General features: G+C 40.6%; 1 protein-coding gene across 1 annotated transcript in view; it reads left to right on the top strand.

Moving 5' to 3' along the window:
• The window catches only part of CDH23 (cadherin related 23), a 719,962-nt gene that overhangs the window by 684,002 nt on the left and 14,791 nt on the right, over nt 1-21,169 (top strand). The window contains exons 51-59 of the mRNA XM_058188066.1: nt 714-851; nt 2,321-2,440; nt 5,746-5,923; nt 8,437-8,648; nt 14,661-14,855; nt 17,292-17,402; nt 19,317-19,446; nt 20,435-20,698; nt 20,986-21,147. Of these exons, the coding sequence (XP_058044049.1) occupies nt 714-851; nt 2,321-2,440; nt 5,746-5,923; nt 8,437-8,648; nt 14,661-14,855; nt 17,292-17,402; nt 19,317-19,446; nt 20,435-20,698; nt 20,986-21,147 (1,510 nt within the window). The remainder of the gene's footprint in view (nt 1-713; nt 852-2,320; nt 2,441-5,745; nt 5,924-8,436; nt 8,649-14,660; nt 14,856-17,291; nt 17,403-19,316; nt 19,447-20,434; nt 20,699-20,985; nt 21,148-21,169) is intronic.

The raw sequence follows: 21,169 nt of genomic DNA, 5'->3' as shown, positions 1-21,169 counted from the left end.
ATTGGGTGGATGTAACTGTGAAGAGACAGTCCTTCAGATAACCATGGAGGGTTTTAAAGGTGACAACTAGTACCTTGAATTGCACCTCTAATTGTATATTAGAAGCAAGGCAAATTATGAACAAGATGGCTTCTCAGGTGGTGATCCCAATTTTATTTGCTCACTCTACTGGACTAGAAGACTTCCAAAGTGTTTTCCAACCCTATGCTTGTATAACTCCATGATGGCAAACCTATGGCACACGTGCCAGAGGTGGCACACAGAGCTCTCTCTATGGGCACAGGTTTCCAGTGCGTGCATGTGTGCCAGCCAGCTGGTCTTCATGTGTGCCAGAGCATCGGAAAACGAAAGACCAGCTGGTTGGTGTGTGTGTGTGCGCCGGCCACCTGGTCTTTGGGTTTCTAGCACGCGCATGCGCACTGGCCACCTGGACTTCGGGTTTCCGGAGCTCGGACGTGAGCAAAGACCAGCGGAAACCCGAAGACCAGGCGGTACATGCAGGCACACCCGCCAGCTGGCCTTTGGGTTTCCGGCACTCTGGAGCATGCATGTTCCGGTTTGGGCACTTGGTGCCAAAAAGGTTCACCATCACTGGTATAGCCTGATCATTCAAGAAACTCACATAGTAATTGAATGTACAAAATATTATGATGCACCTTTATAATAATTTGAAGTATAACAACATATGACTAGTGTCTTCCTCTTTTTTACAGAAGCCTGTCTTTGAGGATGTCCCTCTAGGGACCATCATTTTGAGGGTTCGAGCCACCGATGCCGATTCTGGACGCTTTGCTCAAATACAGTATAGCCTGGGAGATGGAGAGGGGAAATTTGGAATTAACCCCAACACGGTATTATGGCCATATAAGAGTCCTGGGCTAGAAAGATAATATTCTGGTCTCTACTTGTGCCTTTATCCAACTTATGCTAGGATTATTATTAGGCAATTAAAAAGCAATTAAAGAATAACAAAACATCTCTCTGATTTGTTTGTGAGCTCCCAACTATCTACATCTAGACTAGTAGTTTTCAAACCTGGAGACTTTAAGATGTATGGACTTCAACTCCCAGAATTCCCCAGCCAGGGGAATTCTGGAAGTTGAAATCTGCATATTATTATTATTATTAGTTGCCAAATTTGAAAAAAAACACTGTTCTCAGGGGTGAAATGCCCCCGGTTCTGACCGGATCTCATGATCTGGTAGTGATCGTGGCCGGTGGTTCAGCGATCCAGTAGCGATCACCAAACCACCGGTGATACCCACCGCCCGGGTGTCATTACTTCCTGGTTTTAACCTGGAAGTAATGTGTTTTTTACCTTCTGCCATGCGCGAAGGTTTTGCACATGCGTAGAAGGTCTGTGCGTGCATGTGACCTGTGTGAGCTTCTGAGCCAGTAAGGAAGGTAAGTAGATTTCACCCCTGACTGTTCTTGATGATATCACTCAATATGTAGAGTGTGGCAATGATTAATAGAGTAGAGTAAGACTAATCTTACTGAGTAAGACTAATCTAGAACTGTACAGCCCTCTCGGTCCCAAGCTTGCACTTGTAAGAGAAATTAAAATATTTGCCAGCTGCTGGGATAACTAGGTTTTGACATACCGATTAGTGAATTTTCACTTTAACTTGTATGATGACTTTTTATTATCAATTATTTCCTGTGATGTTCCCATTTACCATTAATGTGAATACTGACTTACCTTAAATATTATAGTAAGAATAAATTATACTCTGTACATATAACGAACAATAAATTTTGCATGCAGCAAACTGAAAACTGTAGCTTAGCAGTTGTTAAGATCCAGTTCTGATATAATTTTTCTCTTGGACAGAAAATGGTGGAAATATTTTTAAATATATTTTTATAGATCTGGTAGAATGATCACGGTATTTTTAAATATTATGCAGAATCCATTTTCAAACTGCAGTTTTAAGGGCTAGCCACTCTTTTCCACTGAAACCAATACTAAATTCTATTATTTTATTAAGTGATAGTAATAATAATCAAGGTTTTACGCTAAAGAGAATATGGTAGTCTAGATTTAGCTTTGATAATTATAACAAAAATGTGGTAAGAACATTTTCCATCTTGCCTGCCATGGTGATAATTAGAAATAAATTACTGACAGTGTTGCCAAAACATGCTTTAAATATATGTTAGCATTCCCAAATCTGGTGTCCCAGATATGTTTCAATGGACATCAGCTTCTAGAATATCACAAGTATTATCCTAGCTGTGAAATTTGGAGTCTTCCCATTTGACATAGTTGTACAATATCACTTTCTGATAACTGTCTGAAGATTTTTGTGTTTTTCAGGGAGATATCTACATTCTATCGACCTTAGATCGAGAAAAGAGGGATCATTATACGTTAACTGCAGTAGCTAGAGACAATCCAGGGGACGTTTCTAGTAATCGCCGAGAGAACTCTGTGCAGGTAAGCAACTTGTAATAGGGAGAATTTGTTCTTTGTTTTCAAAATGCTAACAAGGTAGCCTCTGTCTTTGTCAGATGGAGGTTTCTTTAGACCAGAGGTGGGTTTCAGCAGGTTCTGACCGGTTCTGGAGAACCAGTAGTGGAAATTTTGAGTAGTTCGGAGAACCGGTAGTAAAAATTCTGACTGGCCCCGCCCCCCCCATCTATTCTCTGCCTCCCAAGTCCCAGCTGATTGGGAGGAAATGGGGATTTTGCAGTAACCTTCCCCTAGATTGGGGAGGGAATGGAGATTTTACAGTATTCTTCCCCTCCCACACCCACCAAGCCACGCCCACCAAGCCATGCCATACCCACCAAGCCACGCCCACAGAGCCGGTAGTAAAAAATTTTTAAAACCCATCGCTGCCTTAGACCTATTTATGTCTGCTATGCAAAAAAGACTACCACCCATCCACCCCCGAAAAAAACAAAAATACCCCAGCACCTCTCCATCAGATTAGTATAGATTAATTCCAAGATTAACATCAGACCAACAATCAAGTAAACAATACCCCAATCAAGAAACTGCCAAAGAGCCAACATAAAGAACCCAACCGAAGAATCTCTAAGACCAACACACACACACATAGGCAAGCCACTAGAATATAAACTGACAGGAAACAATACTCCTTACTAGCACTGACTTTGGGTAATGAGACATCTGCAAGAAAACAAGCAAGCAACAAGGACCCCTCATGTCAGCCCCGAGTACAAATATTCTCCTTTATTAGTTATTTATGTTTATATCATAAATCCCCCTTCCAATAGTACATTTCTGTATTTCATAGAACAATATGGAGAGGAAGAAGCACCAATAGCCAGAACATGGATACCCAGAGCAGGAAGGGGTGGAATTACAAAAATTAAATAAAGCAAGGGAAAGAGAAAGGAGAAGCAGGCTCAGGGGCAGTCAAAGGAGGCTTAAAAACATCAATATGTTGCATGAACTATGTGATGAAATTTCTATCCCTTTTTTATGTACCTGTGGTATGTATGACACTTGTTTAAAAAGGCAGGACTTCAGTTATACAGTTGCAAATAGCATATCCGACCCTACCTTGGAAGTTCCCTTAAGGCAGGCTATAAATTTATACCAAAAAACAGAAGCTATGGCATATAATTAATCACATAAGAATATATAGAAACTGCCAGCAAAGGCAAGAAACATGTAAAGAATATCATATTCATACCAAAAACCATTTGTTCCTCTTACATTATTTTGCTTGACGGTGCTGATAACTGTAATGTAAAATATATCCATGGAGAAGCAGCAATTATAGGTAGTCCTCAACTTATGACTTAGTGACTGTTTAAAGTTATGTTGGATCCCCCAGAAGGTATTTACGACTGGTTTCTGAAGTTCCAATGGTCACCCCACCCCTGTGTTCACACGGCTGTTTGCAGTGTCCCTTAGACACAGGTCAGCAATTGATGATTTTTTGCTGAAAACTGGTGTTCGCTTCCAGTTTTCAACAAAAATGCCCTATAAGTGAACAATGGGTTTGCTCAGCAACCACCAATTCACTAAACAATCACAATGATTCTGCTTAACGGCCACTGCAAAAAAGGTCATAAAATATGTCTGGACATCAATGGTGGGTTTCAAAAAAAATTACTATCGGTTCTGTTGGCTTGGTGGGCATGGCATGGCTTGGTAGGCGTGGCTTGATGGGCATGGCAGGCAAAGGATACTGTAAAATCTCCATTCCCACCCCATTCCAGGGGAAGGATATTGTAAAATCTCCATTCCCTTCCCAACCCAGGGGAAGGTTACTGCAAAATCCCCATTTCTTCACGATCAGCTGGGACTTGGGAGGCAGAGAATAGATGAGGGTGGGGTCAGTCAGAATTTTTACTACTGGTTCTCCGAACTACTCAAAATTTCCGCTACCGGTTCTCCAGAACTGGTCAGAACCTGCTGAAACCCACCTCTGCTAGACGTGTGATTACCTACTTTACAGCTTACAATCATAACGGGCAGGCTCCATTACAGTTGTAATGTACACTACCTGTACGACATTCCAGTGCCATAGAATTTCCCTGGTCCCAGAATAAGCCTCTTGTTTCCTGTTGAGAGTTGTACTATTACAGGAAAAAAACCAAATTATGTGCAAACAGTAGTGTTCTGACCTAGGCTTCCCAAAACCTCGTCCCGATAAAATCTCTTTTATTTAGATTAAAGGGAATTCCTCTCCAGCAAAGTCCAACAGTCTTTCAAGGGATTTCACGATTACAGACTATTATCAGGCTTGGAGAGCTGCCAGGCCGATATCTTCCAGACGCCACTCTGTAGCAGCAATTACTTGGCAAGAAGTCAGGAACAGATCTTCATCCTAATGAATTGAATTAATTGTCCTGCAAACTCCCCTCCCCTTTCGCTCCTCTTTATTCCCTATGGGAGGGGCCATTCACCATCCACCTGTGGCTTTACTCCTGAGTCGACCCTTGTTCCTTAGCCGTTCCCTTCTCCTGGCAGCTCTATGCATGCACACACTGGGAACAAGCTCCAGCTGTTCTTCTGCCCCACTGATGTCCGACTCCGAAGGCAAGTGACAACTGTCAGACAGCCCTGGCCCACCTCTGCCTCCGACGCAGAGTACTCATCAGAGCCTTCCCAGACTCCAGGAGTGGCCTATGTTCCTCCCCAACCTCCTGTCCGAATCTGCTGCCAGATCCACTGGCGGGCCACAACAAGTAGGCTCTCTGAAGAAAATAGGCCAGGACAGAATAGGGAGGAAACTATTCTGTCTCTTTCTAGCATTCCTTCATTCTTTTTCTGCTAGATCAAGCTTCTCAGTCAACCTCCGAGCAGGCAGTGGAGAGGGAGCAAAATGTATTTTGCCAGATATTCATAGGAATTATTTTCAATACTCGCAACCGATTTTTAAGGACGCATGGAATGAAGTTGGAGGCCAAGGGTTATTCTTCTACAACTTGTAAAAAACCAACAATCTTACTCCATAAACAAAGACAAATCTGCTACAACCAGCATCCTGTGTCAGCTTGGTATTTCGCAAACTTTGCAACTTTCATTTTTGCAGACTTCAATTCCCAGAATTCTTAGCAAAGCTTACTAGCTGGAGAATTCACAGGTTTGAATATATGTGTCTATACATTTGGAAATTATCAAGTCTTAAATCACTGGTTAGTGTATGCAGTGTTGTTACAGTATACGGAAAGGATAGCAATTTTATTTCAGTGTTGTACTTCAGTTTTCCCAGGTTCTTCTTTACCTGTAATTTTTTTATTGTTTTGTGTTGATTTCAGGTGTTAATTACAGTTTTGGACATCAATGACTGCCGGCCCCAGTTTGCCAAAAAACAATATGCCACCAGCGTATACGAAAATGAGCCAGTCGGGACCTCTGTCATCACAATGACTGCTGTTGACCTTGATGAGGGAGACAATGGAGTGGTAACATTCAACATTGAAGGACCTGGAGTCGGTGTGTATCACTAGTAACAAACAAAATATCTGTCAAAAAAGATGATTGACAAATCATAGAAATCTCAATGGCTCAAACACTAGCTGCATATTATTCGGTTTAGCAAGAGTAGTTAATTTTTAACTGCAGAGATACAAATCAGTGCACCATAAGGCATATTTGCATTGTATGCTTATTAGTATTACTAATGTAAATTTTATGTTTTATGATGCGTATGTTGTTTTCCTTTGCCACAATTCCTACTTTGCAAATAAGTTATTGAATGTTGGTGGTAGATCTTTCCAACAGATGCCACTTGCTTTGTCCTTCTCTCCTACATTTACTAATTCATTTCCGACAGAGCGCAGATAAAATCCTGTTACCGGTTTCATGCCCACTCATTGGCATGAAATGTAATATTTCCCTACTTACTAACCAGTTGAAAGTGACTTGGTAGAGGGGAGCAATTTTCTTGCACTGTCTGGGATCTTGAAAGGTGAACCGCGATGCTTGGTTTGAAAACCTGGATCTGATCTCTATGTATGTCTTCTTGCAAATAGTCCTCTGCACTTGAAAACCTACATCTGTACTCCAGTTAGTATTTAACATGGGTTGCCTTCTTTTCACCGGAACTAATTTAAAGGCTCCTTACTTGGCAAGGAGGTATTTTTCTGGACCATGTCTGAAGGTTGACAATTGAAATGCATTCAGAAATGCATTTCCTCATTTCCAATCCAATCCAAAGATTTGTTGAAGGAAAAAAACCTGAAATATAGCATGGAGCAGAGGTCTCCAACCTTGCAACTTTAAGCCTGACGGACTTCAACTCCCAGAATCCCCCAGCCAGCTTTGCTGGCTGGGGGATTCTGGGAGTTGAAGTCCGCCAGGCTTAAAGTTGCCAAGGTTGGAGACCTCTGGCATGGAGAACAACTTAGTCAAGTTGTCAAATGTTGCTCTTTAAATGTTAATAACGTAGTAATGGTTTCCAGTTTTTCCATATGAATATTGGAAGGTGGCAGATAGAGTAACACAAAACCTCTGTTTCTACAAAACATATATTGGTCAATGAATTTTATTATGGGGATTCAGTGTAGTGTTAGAATGGTTATTCGTTCAGCAACACTGAACATGAGTATCTTGTTATATAGCCGTGATGGCGAACCTATGGCACGCATGCGCAAAGTGGCACGCTAAGCGTCACCCAGCACATGCGGCGTTGCCTGTTTGTTTTCTGGGTTTCTGGCGTGCATCCACGTGTGATGATCAGCTGTCCTTTGCGTATGCGGCAGTGCCAAAAACTGGTATGCACATACGCGCCGGCCAGCTGATTGTTGGGTGCACATGTGTGCCAGAACTGGAAGTTCGGCTTTTCTGGAGTGTGATCCTTTCGTATGCGCAGCAGTGCTGAAAACCGGCCTGCGCATGCACACTGGCCAGCTTATCATCGGGCACACATACACACTAGAACACGGAAGTTTGGATTTTCCAGAGCCCAGACCCAACGAGCGTGAGCACGCATGTTTCCACACGACCTTTTTAGCACTCAATGCCGAAAAGGTTCGCCATCACTGTTATATAGCATTATAGATGCTTTGTTTGCGTATTAACTCATTCTTTTAGCTCCAGGCTTCCAGCAATGTTTCTTGTTTATGTTGTGCCATTAATAGCGAAAAAGGCTCTTGCGAATAATTCAGTGTGGTGCTTCACTTGCAAGCAAACTGAGCCACTGAATCTGAAGCAGCCCCAAACAGCCAACTGCTTCAAAGGTCATGACTGAACATGCATCGGTCACATCACCTGGAGGTATCTTCAACACATGTATAAATATTTGGAAGTGTGGGTACGCACTCAAACCCAGAGGACCTTCCAAACATCCAATCAAGACTTCAGAGAGTCCCAGTTGCTTCACAAAGCTGAGGAGCAGATTGTTCTGTCTCCGTCCTCACTTTGGAGAAAGGAGCTGGCCTACAGCCAGTGGTTACACGGCTCCTATCAGTTCTGGCCGAGAAAACGCAGCTGCCTGCCAAAAAGTTCAAACAGATGCTCACTTCGACACGGTTCAGCTAATTTGCTTCCCGTAGAAGTGACAGCAGTCCCAGAGCTCCTTATATATCCTGTGGGGTGGTGCTCCTGCCCCCCCCCCCATCCCTTTGATGACGCCACCTCTCTAATCTTCTGAAGCGCGGGTTGGTCCAGGCTTGATTAGTATGGTTATCAGCTGCGTCTGTAGGCGTAGCCTGAGGAAGGGAGGAATCAGGGGATGTCGGCCTCATTACGTCCTCCGACTGGCCTGGTTCTGGCTCCTGGAGCCGGGCCAAAGGAATCGGTTCTTCTGAGGTAAGCCTTACCGGCCCTTCCCCCTCACTCTCAGAGTCACTTTCGGGCATGGGGCCAGGTTCGGGGGCTGGAGCCACAACACAGATCCAGAAGCTCACTTCAAACTGCCTCATTGAAAAATTTGCACTGCTGTACTATAAATCAGCTTTTGTGGTTCGTGTCGTATCTAAAGTGAGCTATATCTCTTCCCTGCTCAGAGGCCTTCAAAATTCATAAAGATTCAGGGCTTGTCACAACTCGCAGACGCCTACAGTCCTATGAGAGGTTCAACCTAACGGTGGTAGCTACTGACAAAGGAAGGCCACCACTCTGGGGGACTACAATGCTACAACTGGATGTTATTGACATCAATGACAATCGGCCGGTGTTTGTCCGCCCTCCCAATGGCACCATTCTGCACATTAAAGAGGTAAACCTTTGTGTAGAGTTTCTCATGCTTTTAATATGATGCAGCAGTCCAGAGCTAAGCTACCATAGTTATTTCCAGATGAGAGCAAAAGCAATTTTCTTCGCCTTTCTCATCTTAATCAATCAAATAACTTAACTATTTATTATTATTTATTTTATTTTATTTAATCAAATTTTTATACCGCCCTATCTCCCGAAGGACTCAGGGCGGTTTACAGCCTGATAAAACACAAAAATAAATACAAGATATAAACACTATTAAAAAACTTATTGAATTAGGCCAAAATTAAAATTATAATTAAAATAATAAAAACCCCATTAAAAACGAAATTTAAAGTTAAAATTCTAACCCAGTCCTGCACAGATAAATAGATGTGTCTTAAGCTAGGCACTTAGCTGAATAGACAACCAGAAACAATACACGAGACTGAAAGATGTTTAGAAACCTAAAGAGGAAATGTCCTTCAGAATGAGACCATGTTAAAACCCCTGACCATGCTGTCAAAAAATCTACTGAATTCTGTTCTTTATGATAGAACCTGAGGTAATAAATGAATCCATCAGATGGCACCATACATACATAAATGCATCTATATTTATGATCCTGTTCCATGCTGGAATAAGCAGCGTTATGCAAAGCATAAAAGAGTAAAAACTAGTAGCAGAAAGAAAGATGAGAGAAAATGTAATTAAATTTAGTTTTCATAGACACTATTCCATATATCTCTTCATAAAGTCTCCATCCTTGCAAACACCCTGCTTCCACCATACTCTGATGGTCCTCTAAATTTCTGTCCTCTAGAAGTAAGCTTGGAACCTGTCCATCAGTGGTGGGTTTCACTTACCTTTGCTACTGGTTCGCTTGCGTGTCATTTCTGCACATGTGCAGAAGCTTATGCGCATGCGCAGAGCATATTTGATGACGTCTGGGCAGGTGGGTGGAGCCTCCTGCCGCTGCTGCTACCGGTTCACCTGAACCCAGTAGCAACCCACCATTGCTGTCCAAGGTCATTGTCTTGTCTTTCCTTTCACTCAGTGGAGTTGCTTTTTCATTTGTGTGTTTGTTTTGCATTGATCTTCATTCTCTCTTTTGATTAAACTATAACAAAGTACTTCTATTGTGCTGGTCACTCACGTTTGTACAAAATACACATTCCTTCAGCTCCCATTCATTCTTGACTTTCCGTTTATCAACCATATTACTTAAATACCCTCTTCCTTCTTCATTAAACTTTCCATTTCTCTTGACATGGCCAAGTCTTACTTCTGTATATTAAAGTGGGCAGCAGTGTAGTGTTATGCATGATTGTGTTTGCTTCTTTTGACACTCCGCAGGAGAGACCATATATCTTTCTGGCAATAAATGCACATCTTCCAACGCCTCCATTCATTTTCCTTCTTTTGTACCAAGTATCAGTTAGAGGGCAGCTATTTCACTACTTTGGCAGTCAAACGCAACTACCTTGATCTTTAGTGTATTTCTTTCCCAATCTGTTTAACATTTGTTGGAAATCAACTGCAGTATGTCTTCATATGAACGTGCACACTCTTTTATATCCCCACCTCTAACATCACCAGAAACATTCTTTTTACATTTATTCCAAAATATATTCACGGGAATATCACATATCCTTCCCTGCTGAGTGTTGAATCATTCACTAAACATTTCACTTATAAGTGCTTTACTTCCACCAGATATTACTCTTATTTGCACTAAGCAATCAACCTTCAATTTCATATTCATGTAAAACATTTCATAATTGACCCCGTTCATCTTATCATATGATTTCTTTAAATCAAGAAAATCTTTCTCATACTCAAAATAATTCTCAATGCTCTACAGAAGAACAAAACTCTATTCTGCGTACCATTACGTGGCATAAAGTCATTCTGTACATCCTAACTACTGTTCACTGTCAGCTCTTGAATTCTTTTAGTTAGAATTCTGCTAAACAGCTTTCCAGATACACCACACAAGCTCATCTTCTTGCATGAATGTTTGTTGTAGTCCACCAGCAGCCCGCAGACCTGGCAATGGAGTCAGATAGTGAGGTGGCTGGGGAGGACAATGGGCCAGTCCTGGAGTCAGGGGAAGGCCCGGATGAGGGCTCTGCATCTGAGGCAGAGATGGGGCCAGGGCTATCTGGGAGCGATGCGCGGACTCCGGATCCTCCAAGAGCGGACAGCAGAGAGGCAGAGGAACAGGAGGAGCCTGTTCTTAGTGCATGCATGCGAAGAGCTGCCAGAAGGCAAGAGCAGCTGAAGAAAAAAGGACAACTCAGGAGTAAGGCCAGAAGATGATTGGCCACTCCCATAAGGCTTAAAAGAGCAACAACAAGCTGTTGGGTTCTTTGTAGAAAAGCAACATTGATTTCCGTGCTTCTTGTCAGCGTCTCTTGAACTTTGTGGGGGGTTTTGCCAAGAAAAGCCTTTGGCAGGTTGCCAAAGACATCAAAGGTTGGTGATAAGGCTGACAAACTGGTTATGAAAAATTTTGTTTTGGACAAAGCTGAGAATGAATTAATTCTCAGCTGTTTTAATAAAATAAGTTTTTTTGAGGACTGAATTGTGTTTAGTAATCACTACTTGGGCCTTGGTCACAGCAATGTTGATTCATGGCAACTGGACTTGTTTTTCTTGTTAGTGTGAGATGTTACGCTTACACTACTCGTCCAAGTAGCTTCATCAGTTAGAGCAATTTAGTTAAACATCTCATACTAACAAAAAAAAAAGGAAGTCCAGTTGTCATGAATCAACCTTCCAGACAACTTTACCCGGATGACTGAAATCTTCATTATCATCATCTTTTAGTTTTTCTATACTATTCTCTTTCCCGCTATATAAGGGAACAGCTAGCTGTCTGTCAGCCATATCAAACTCCATGCACACCTCAGACAAGTTTATACAGTCACTCCTCCCATAAACCATATCCACATTTTAATAGTTCTCCAGTTACATCATGTTCATCTGCATTTTTATCATTTTTCTTAATTTTAATTATTCATCTAGCTCTCATATCACATTGTATCATATTATATTATTCATCTAGCTCTCATATGATATCACAATTGATTTTCAACAGCTTCCAAGTTAGGAGCAATTAATTGAAACATACATAATACAGTTCAGCTTAAAAAATTAAATCAGCATCATAAAATCGTAGCCCAATAATTCAACCACTACAACTGCACAGAGGCAGAAATAACAAAACATGGAAAAGTAGATCATCGGAATGCTCTCTGAAATAATTTGGTTTTTACCTTCCAGATAAAAATTTTCAGGAAGGGAGCTAGTCTGATATATCTTGGAAACGATTCCAAAACATTGGCATCCTTCTGCAGCTAACCTTTTCTCTACATTGACAATTTGCAATACCTTTCTCTTATCCTCATTTTTGCAGAATATTCCTATTGGCACTTTTTTCCCCTCATCCACAGCCTAATTTTTTTTTTCGTAATTATTATTAGGGCAGCTTCACATATTTCTATGACATTCTATAATGTACTTATTTTCACTCTGTCCCAACCAGACTCCATGTTATCTTTCCTTGTGTCCATTTTCTATTTCCATTTCCAAAACAGTCTGTTTTCTAACATAGAGCACCCAAGTTCCAGCCTCTCTTCTTTCATTCTAACTTCTTTCTTATTATACCCTAAATTCCATCCTTGACATCACCAACATGTAGTGTGGATTGCATTCAGAATCTCTCATCAGCCTTGCATCCTTCGCTAATTCTCTCGGTCTTTCAACATAATCCAATTAGTCATGCTTCTTGGTTTATTCTTTTTTCCATGTGTATACATGAATTGCCTTATGCTTAATAACAATCAGGCCTTCTTCTATCCACCAGTTACAATTCCCATTCCTCCTCAAGAATGGTATTTCTAAATACTTGATTTTTCAGCACTCTCTCTTCTTGTTCCCACCCATACGTACATGTGACCTATTGGTACAATTTCCCAAAACTGTTGCTTTGTACTTCCATTATCACCATTTAGTAGGGTGTGTCATGCCACAACTCTGCCGCCTTCGATATGACCTGAGTTTAACTCATAGAATAATCTGTTACAATGTCCTTCCTGTTGAAGACTACTTCAGCTTCAATCGCAACATTACAGGAGCACACAATAGATTTAAGCTTAATGTGAACCGCTCCAATCTTGACTGCAGAAAATATGACTTCAGTAACAGAGTTGTTAATGACTGGAATGCACTACCTGACTCTTTGGTCTCTTCCCAAAATCCACAAAGCTTCAACCAAAAACTATCTACCATTGACCTCACCCCATTCCTAAGAGGTCTGTAAGGGGCGTACATAAGAGCACCAACGTACCTACTGTTCCTGTCCCAATGTTCCCTTTGATTGTATCCAATTCGTATAGTTTTTTTTATACTTATGCTTATATATATGCTTATATATCGTATAGTTATTTCATGCTTATGCTTACATATACTGTTGTGACAAATAAATAAAAATAAAATAAAATAAAAAACAATCTCTAAACCTGTGGATTCCTACTTTTTTGTAGGCACCACCCACCCCAACCAAGAGTGACCCAATTCTATATTTTAGTCCTTACATTCACAATTAAATCCATATCTTCACTTTCCTGAGTATGTTCCTCTACTCCACAAGATTAGATCTCCGTATTCAGATCAGTTCATCCTTCCCTTCATCATTCTCTTACAATAAGTACCAGTCAGTTCTGGCATATTTGGGCTGGTGCACCACAAGCACAACCAACACCCAGTTGCCTATTTGTAGCCCATGCATGTTCTCATTGTCTAGAACAGTGGTAGTCAGCTTAGTCCCTACCGCCCACTAGTGGGCGTTCCAGCTTTCATGGTGGGTGGTAGGGCTTTTGTCCAATACCGAAGCACTTTCCTTTTTTTAAATTTAATTTACTTTTTATAAAATTTTCATAGCATTATTTAAAAACATTTTCATTAGGTTTTCATAAAATTCCCCGTGACAATTTAAATTTCTGAAAATATTCTATTTGTATCGCCCGTGCATAAATTTAGTTCATGTTCCGTAAGTGAAACTATGGTGCTATAGTGCAACTGCAAACAAAAGAGCCTCGTCCCAGAATAGCTTGCGCATCTCCCCCCACACCACCCAGCTGTAACAGACAAGCAGAGCTGGTAGCCAGCACCCCCCCAAACCCAATCCACGATGCGCGAGAGGCATGTGCAGATGATGATACACGGCGCATTACGGTGGAACCAGTGGGCGGTTAGAAAATGTTACTACAAACAGAGATACAAAAGTGGGCAGTAGGTATAAAAAGGTTGACTACCCCTGGTCTAGAAGACTCTGAGTTCAAAAACAGGGTACCTGCTCTACCAAGAGAAATACAATATGCAGTGTTCAATTTTAGCTAATATTGCACCTCGGGGTGTGCTAGAACTGGTGAACACATTACTTTCAGTTATTAATCTCTTCACTTGTAGGAACATATACATTTATGCAGCACTATGATTAGTGAGTTTTGAACTGATGGAGTCTCCATTGTGGCAAGTTCTCAGAATCATCAGAAGGCCAAATATGTGAGTCTGCATTCCAATTAACCTGAAACCCAGCTTGTAAATACACTATAAATGCTGTCTTACTTGGTGGGATGCAGGCAACAATGTGTTGGCTTTCGAGGTACTCTCTAAACTAGTGATTCTGAAATGTATAAGCTTAGAACTAGTAATTTGGTTGCATTGGTTGGTCTACTGGCCAAAACTGACTGGTATCATGTTGTTGTTTTTTATCATGAGCAGAGAATCCATGGATACGATTAAGGCTAGTAATGTATTCTTCTATTTCTGTGTTTTATTCAGAAGGTTTATGGGGAAACCTTGATTGATTAAAGCCACGATGATGACATTTGGAAGTTTGTAACTTGGAATTCTCAGATCTGCATGTAATGATTGTTCATAGCAGATGTGATTTTCCCATGTTCCCCTGAAGTGACATATTTTAAACAACTTTTTCTGTATGCATGATCCTTGTATCCATAAACAGGAAATTCCCTTACGATCCAATGTGTATGAGGTATACGCTACAGACAAGGATGAGGACCTCAATGGAGCTGTGCAGTACACCCTTCTCAAAACTGGGGCTGGAAATAAGGATTGGGAATATTTTACCATCGACGCAAACAGTGGGCTCATTCAGACAGCAATGAGACTTGATCGGGAGAAGCAAGCCGTGTACAGTGTAAGTCACAAAGAGGGAATATTGTGACTTTCATAAAATTATGCTACATGATGATCGGTCCTTACCAGACAGGTGTAGAATGCTGTGTCCTACAGTAGTGGCCAAAATTATTGAAACCTTTTGGGAAAAGTTTATGTTCTAAAACTAGCTTATAACACCAGGTTTGTTTGTTTTTTGAGTAGTACCATAAAATTATATATCAATGGAAAGAGAATTTAATCAAGAATGTAATGCAATAACTTTTAGGAAGGATTTGCTATTAGAATAGCAGTTACAATATAAAGAAAAAAAGTGAAGCACGTACAAAAAACGAGAAATACAAAAATGATCCCCATGTCAGTTCCTACTTATTTGGGTAACCTTTAGCATGAATTATGGCCTTGCAACGTTTTCCCATGGAGTGAACCAAGTCTTTTAGTTCTGAAGCTGTTTTAATGCGAAACCAAGATTGAATGATTGCTTCTATTAACTGGGTTTTATTGCTGGGTCACTTCTGACAACAGGTTTCTTTAGTCAGCTCCATAGATTTTCAATTGGGTTAAGGTCAGGGCTATTCCCAGGACATTCCAGCAGTGGAATAGGATTATCTTGAAACTCCCCCCCCAAAAAAGTGCTGTTATTAGCCATCAAACCTCAAAAATACACTTTTCCCAAAAGGTTTCCACAATTTTGGTCACTACTGTATGTTGCTCAGAAGTTTCTCAGAACTGACAGATTAGAAAAGCAGACTTGAAATGTCAGAACTAAATTTGAGAAGTGGTAGTGTAGTTCTAAAATAGTGTATGGCTAGATGAGCTTACCGCATTCATGAATTAGCAAGTTAGATGCAATCACAGATGGGACATTTCAGAGGACCAAGAAATCAATGGATTTCCCTTCTTTTCAAGCACTGCAGAAGAGCTGAACATGTGGGTTGAAAGAATGAAGTCAGTGCCTTCCTACTCAGTTCTTTTCTGACCTAGTGTCAACCCTTGAAGCTGACCTAGCCGAAGCCTTCTTGGAGCTTCAGCATTGCCACACTGGAGATGGGGGGGGGGGTTTAGAGATAACGGGTTATGTAGTCAAAATAGAATACTTTCCCCTGGGAACCAAGGAACCTGGTGGGAGGAAGGAGGAGTGATGTCACCCAACCTGCGGAGGTGCCATGATTGATCCACGGGATTGATTGTTTGGGTTTGAAAGGAAAGCTGTTAATTAGGTGAAAACCAAGGGGCCTCTCAGAGTCGGTTTACACCAGATATATGTCAGTTTGATATTTCCAATAAAGCTATTTGAGGAATTCACCTGCCTCGGAGTTTTTGCTTGCAATGGATCTATTACTTAGAACCCTGATACCTAGGAGACAATCGCAACAGCACAGTTTTATTTTCTCTGCTCTGTTACTACTTTTCACCACTCAATTCCTTTCTTACAAAGTTAAGCAATCATTTTTTTTAGGCAATGGAGATATTCTTTTTTTTTTTTTTGGTAATTTTTTTTATTTTATTTTAACAATCCATCTTCCATTAAACAGTGTGTCATCTGGGTACAAATATTTTGTGTAATAACAGTTAAAGTTCACAGCCATATTCATTATTTAATCTATTCTTAGCTTAATACCAATACATTAAATATCTAATCCTATAACAATCCTTTTCTTAATTTATTTAACTACAATCCTCCTCTTTAATTTATTTAACTATATTAACTCTATTAACTCTGTTCATGCATTTTCTATATCTCACTCATCTGTTTTTATTTCTAATTTTTATATTTACTCTCTAACCATCGATAAAATAGCTCCCGTGTAGTATAATATTCGGTTTGTTCTTTCTCTTTAATTGCCAGTGTTAACCTATTCATTTCTGCACAATCTAGTATTTTCCTAATCACATTCTCCTCTGTAGGGATCTGTTCACTTTTCAAATTTTGTGCAAATACAATTCTAGCTGCAGTTATTACATGGATAATCAAATATACTTTTTTTTTGCTATAAGTTTCTGGTAAAATCCCCAACAGGAATATTTCAGGTTTCAAGTCAATATGTTGTGGTATCATCTTTTCCAACCACGTATGTATTTTTGTCCGATTTTTTTTGGCTTCTACACATATCCACCACATGTGATAATATGAGCCAGGGGTCTGATGGCATTTCCAACCTTTAGCTGATTTAGTTTTAAACATTTTTGCCAATCTTGCAGTGGAAATATTCTTTAAGATGGTTTTGCACCATACAGAAGATTAAACACAAATTAAATAAAAGGGGAAGTTAACTATTAATAGATTAGCTAAATAAATACACATCTGTTTATTTTTCTCTTTTCTAGCTAGAAAATGGTCTAATTTTGTACTTATGGTATAGCCAATAAAGGAACTCAATTGCCTCTGTTTGTTGCTTCTGCCTTTGCCACTGACAAGCCCGTTACATGACTAGCCTTTCATGTGTTTTTCCCATAGTTAATCATTGTGGCATGTGATCAAGGTCAACCACCCTATGAGACAATGCAACCCCTCCAGGTAGCGCTGGATGATATTGACGACAATGAACCTGTCTTCCTGAAGCCACCTGTAAGCAGGTCTATCTCTTCCCTTCTGGACTTCACTGGAGCTGGGGCAGATTAGGATCCAAAGTGGAACAAGTTCCTTTAAGAAAGGTTTTAAAAAGAGTCACTGTCCTTGTTTCGCCCAACATGCACACTGGGTTAACATTTACTCAAAGTCACTTAGAGTTAGAAAACAGATGCACTTGCGGAAAATATTTTTTATTCACTGAATTAGTTGTAGAGTAAGTTTTTTGTCACTTTATGCCTATTTCCAACTTCTTAAACCAAAGGTCTCCAACCGTGGCAACTTTAAGACTTGTAGACTGCAACTCCCAGAATTCTGGGAGCTGAAGTCCACAAGTCTTAAAGTTGCCAAGGTTGGAGACCCCTGTCTTAAACTAAACAGAATTTTCTTTAAAAAAATCTATTTTTGAGCATAATAATAGGCAAATATATATGGGCCGTGATAGCTCAGGCTGTTAGAAGCCTGTTATTAGAACACAGCAGCCTGCAATTACTGCAGGTTCAAGCCCGGCCCAAGGTTGACTCAGCCTTCCATCCTTTATAAGGTAGGTAAAATGAGGACCCAGATTGTTGGGGGGGCAATAAGTTGACTTTGTAAATATACAAATAGAATGAGACTATTGCCTTACACACTGTAAGCCGCCCTGAGTCTTCGGAGAAGGGCGGGATATAAATGTAAATAAATTTTAAAAAAAAAGTCTGTATATAAAATGATAATAGCATAAAATGAAGGCTTATTACTGTTTTAGCTATTATATCACTAAATTTTACTCTATACTGCACATCAAGAGTTGACTTGAACCGCAAAATGGGCAGCAAATAAATTTAATAAGCAAATAAATAAATAAATATTTTCACCTGGAATGGAGGTGGAACTTAACAACAGATTGAATAACTATGTACAAATGATGTTTCATAACAGCCGAAAGAAATTAAATGTTTGCAAACTTGCTTTTCTAACTTTTGTAAACTTCACTTACAAAGATTGCTAGCAGCCATTGATGTTAGGAGTTAACTTCGTTTTGTTTGTTCCACTGAATGTATTTTTACTGGTCAGTGGCCGAAATAAAGTTTTTGTCTGGTCTCAGACAAAAATAACTAAAAAAAAATAAGAGAAGAGACCCAACGTTTAGGTTTAGGATTGCAAGGTTAAAACTAGACATTTTTGGGTTCTAGATGACCTTGTTTGTTTGTGCGGCCCAGTTTCTGGCGTACTGTGGCCCAATGCCAGTGTTGAGACCCGGGGTTGGGGACCCCTGATCTATTAGCACCTTGAGCTCCTGAACATAAAGGCAGAATATAAACCTAAGAACAATTAATAATAATAGCAGGACCCCAAGAGAATGAAGAAAAAACTTAAGCTTCCTCTCCCAACAATCTTATATCCTATACAATATACCTATGGGGCAGTGTGGTGGCTCAGCAATTAAGACACTGGGGTTGTTGCTGGAAAGCCAGCAGCCCAGGTTCGAGACCCAAGCACCACATGACAGGGTGAGCTTCCATTCTTGGTCGAGCTCCTGCCAACCTAGCAATTCAAAATCATGTAAATGTGAATAGATAAATAGGTACCACTTTGGTGGGAAGTTACCATGACCGCGTAAATGTCACCAGATTGCGCTCGTTCAATGGCCTTGAAACCGGAGATGAGCATTGCACCCTATCATTGGCAACGAGAAGTAAACTCCTTTTTTAAAACCAATATACCTATACCGGCTCATGAAGTAATTTCATTGGAATTTATGTTGCTTATGACTGGGGGGGGGGGTTATTCTTGTGACCCTAATTCACATAATGTGTAGAAATGCATCTGTTTTCCTGTCTCACATGATTTTTTAAAAGGCTGTTTCTTTGTATTCCCCCCACTCTGTTGTTTGTTTGTTTGTTTGTTTGTTCATTTGTTTTGCTCCTGCAGAAAGGGAGTCCCCTTTACCAAGTTCTTTCTGTGCCTGAACATTCACGGCCGGGCACAGTGGTGGGGAATGTCACAGGCGCAGTGGATGCTGACGAGGGCACCAATGCTATTGTGTATTACTATATTGCAGGTAGATTTCAGTTCTTCTCATCCTCCTCCTTTGGATAGTTTAACGCTACACTCCGTATCATCCTCATCACCTATAATACCCATTTTGCCTTTAATGCACTTTGTAAAAATTATTGCTTACGTTAAGGAAGGGGTAGTGCTGAGCTCCATCAGTCATTAACTGAGCAGTATATAATCTTGATTGCTTCTTAGAGGCAGAATTCACAAATGACTCAGCGTTTCATTTCCAAAAGTGAATCTAATCATTTATCCCCAACAGTTTCATTTCATTTCATTGGGCCAAGCCATAACAACCCATAGCAGGGATAAGTAAAAAAAGACACACTTGAATTCATTCATTCCTTCTTTCCTTCCTTCCTTCCTTCCTACCTTCCTTCCTTCCTCTTTCTCTTCTCAGATTAAAACACCCCAACCCTGTAACAACTCTGAGCAGAAATATTAAAAGCAATGGAAAACTTTACATGAAAAAAAATGACAGACCAGAGAATAGCAATAGAAACATAGCCTTAATACTTAACCTGCCACACTCCTTAATCCAGGTCTTGGGAGAAGAGCTTAGTTAAATATAGTTCTTGCTTAGATTTTTATTACAATATAATTACCATCCTGTACAATGGTGGGATTCAAAACCTTTTACTAGGCATGGCTTGGTTGGCATGACAGGGGAAGGATACTATAAAATCTCAATTCCCTTCCCACTCCAGGAGAAGGATATTGTAAAATCTCCATTCCCTCCCCACTCCGGGGGAAGGTTCCTGCAAATCTCCATTTCCTCCCGATCAGCTGGGTCTCGGGAGGCAGAGAATAGATGGGGGCGGGGCCAGTCAGAGGTGGTATTTTCTGGTTCTCCAAATTACTCAAAATTTCCACTACCGATTCTCCAGAACTGGTCAGAACCTGCTGAATACCACCTCTGATCCCATAGTAAAACCCCATTTTTAGAAAGCAATCAGTCTAAAGGCAACCTGACAAGTGTTCTCTTCCTTCAGCTGGTAACAGAGAGAACAATTTCCAACTGAGTCGGGAAGGGAAATTGCAGGTTCTTCGGGACTTGGACCGAGAGAAACAAGGTGTCTACTCCATCATTGTCAAAGCCTCTAGCAATCGAAACTGGAACCCTCCTCAAGGTCGCCGAGCAGCCAGACTCCAGGCTATGGATCTCAGCACTGATAACACCTTGCAGGATGTCCGGATCTTTCTGTCTGACATTAATGATCAGCCTCCCCGATTCACCAAATCAGAATACACAGCAGGTATGGAGACATTCACTTCAGTATGGCCAGAAAATGGTCTCAAAACTGACTCGTTTTCTGAATTATTTTGTGTAGGATGCCACCTCCTGAAATTTATTGGGAGGCTGGCATCTTGCAAAATAACTTATTGGGAGGCTGGCATCTTGAAAAATGAAATGCCAGCTTCAAGCACAATTTTATTTTAAAAAAATGCTTTTTGGTTTATGCCAAAGGCCCAGAAGGGAATATACCCTATTTCCAAAAGTGATGTGTTGGTCTTTGTCGTTTAATTTTCTTTTTTCTGCTAGGGGTTGCGACCGATGCAAAAGTGGGTTCGGAGCTGATCAAACTTGTCGCTCTGGATGCTGATATTGGAAACAATAGCCTAGTCTTGTACAACATTCTGGGAATTCGCTACATCAAACAACATTCAAACGATTCTGACGAGGTGGCCAACATTTTCAGCATTGGTAAGGTTGGCAGTGAGTTGCT

The sequence above is a fragment of the Ahaetulla prasina genome, chromosome 6 (assembly GCF_028640845.1).
Source record: "Ahaetulla prasina isolate Xishuangbanna chromosome 6, ASM2864084v1, whole genome shotgun sequence".
Taxonomy (NCBI): domain Eukaryota; kingdom Metazoa; phylum Chordata; class Lepidosauria; order Squamata; family Colubridae; genus Ahaetulla; species Ahaetulla prasina.
This window is presented reverse-complemented; position numbering and strand designations above follow the sequence as displayed.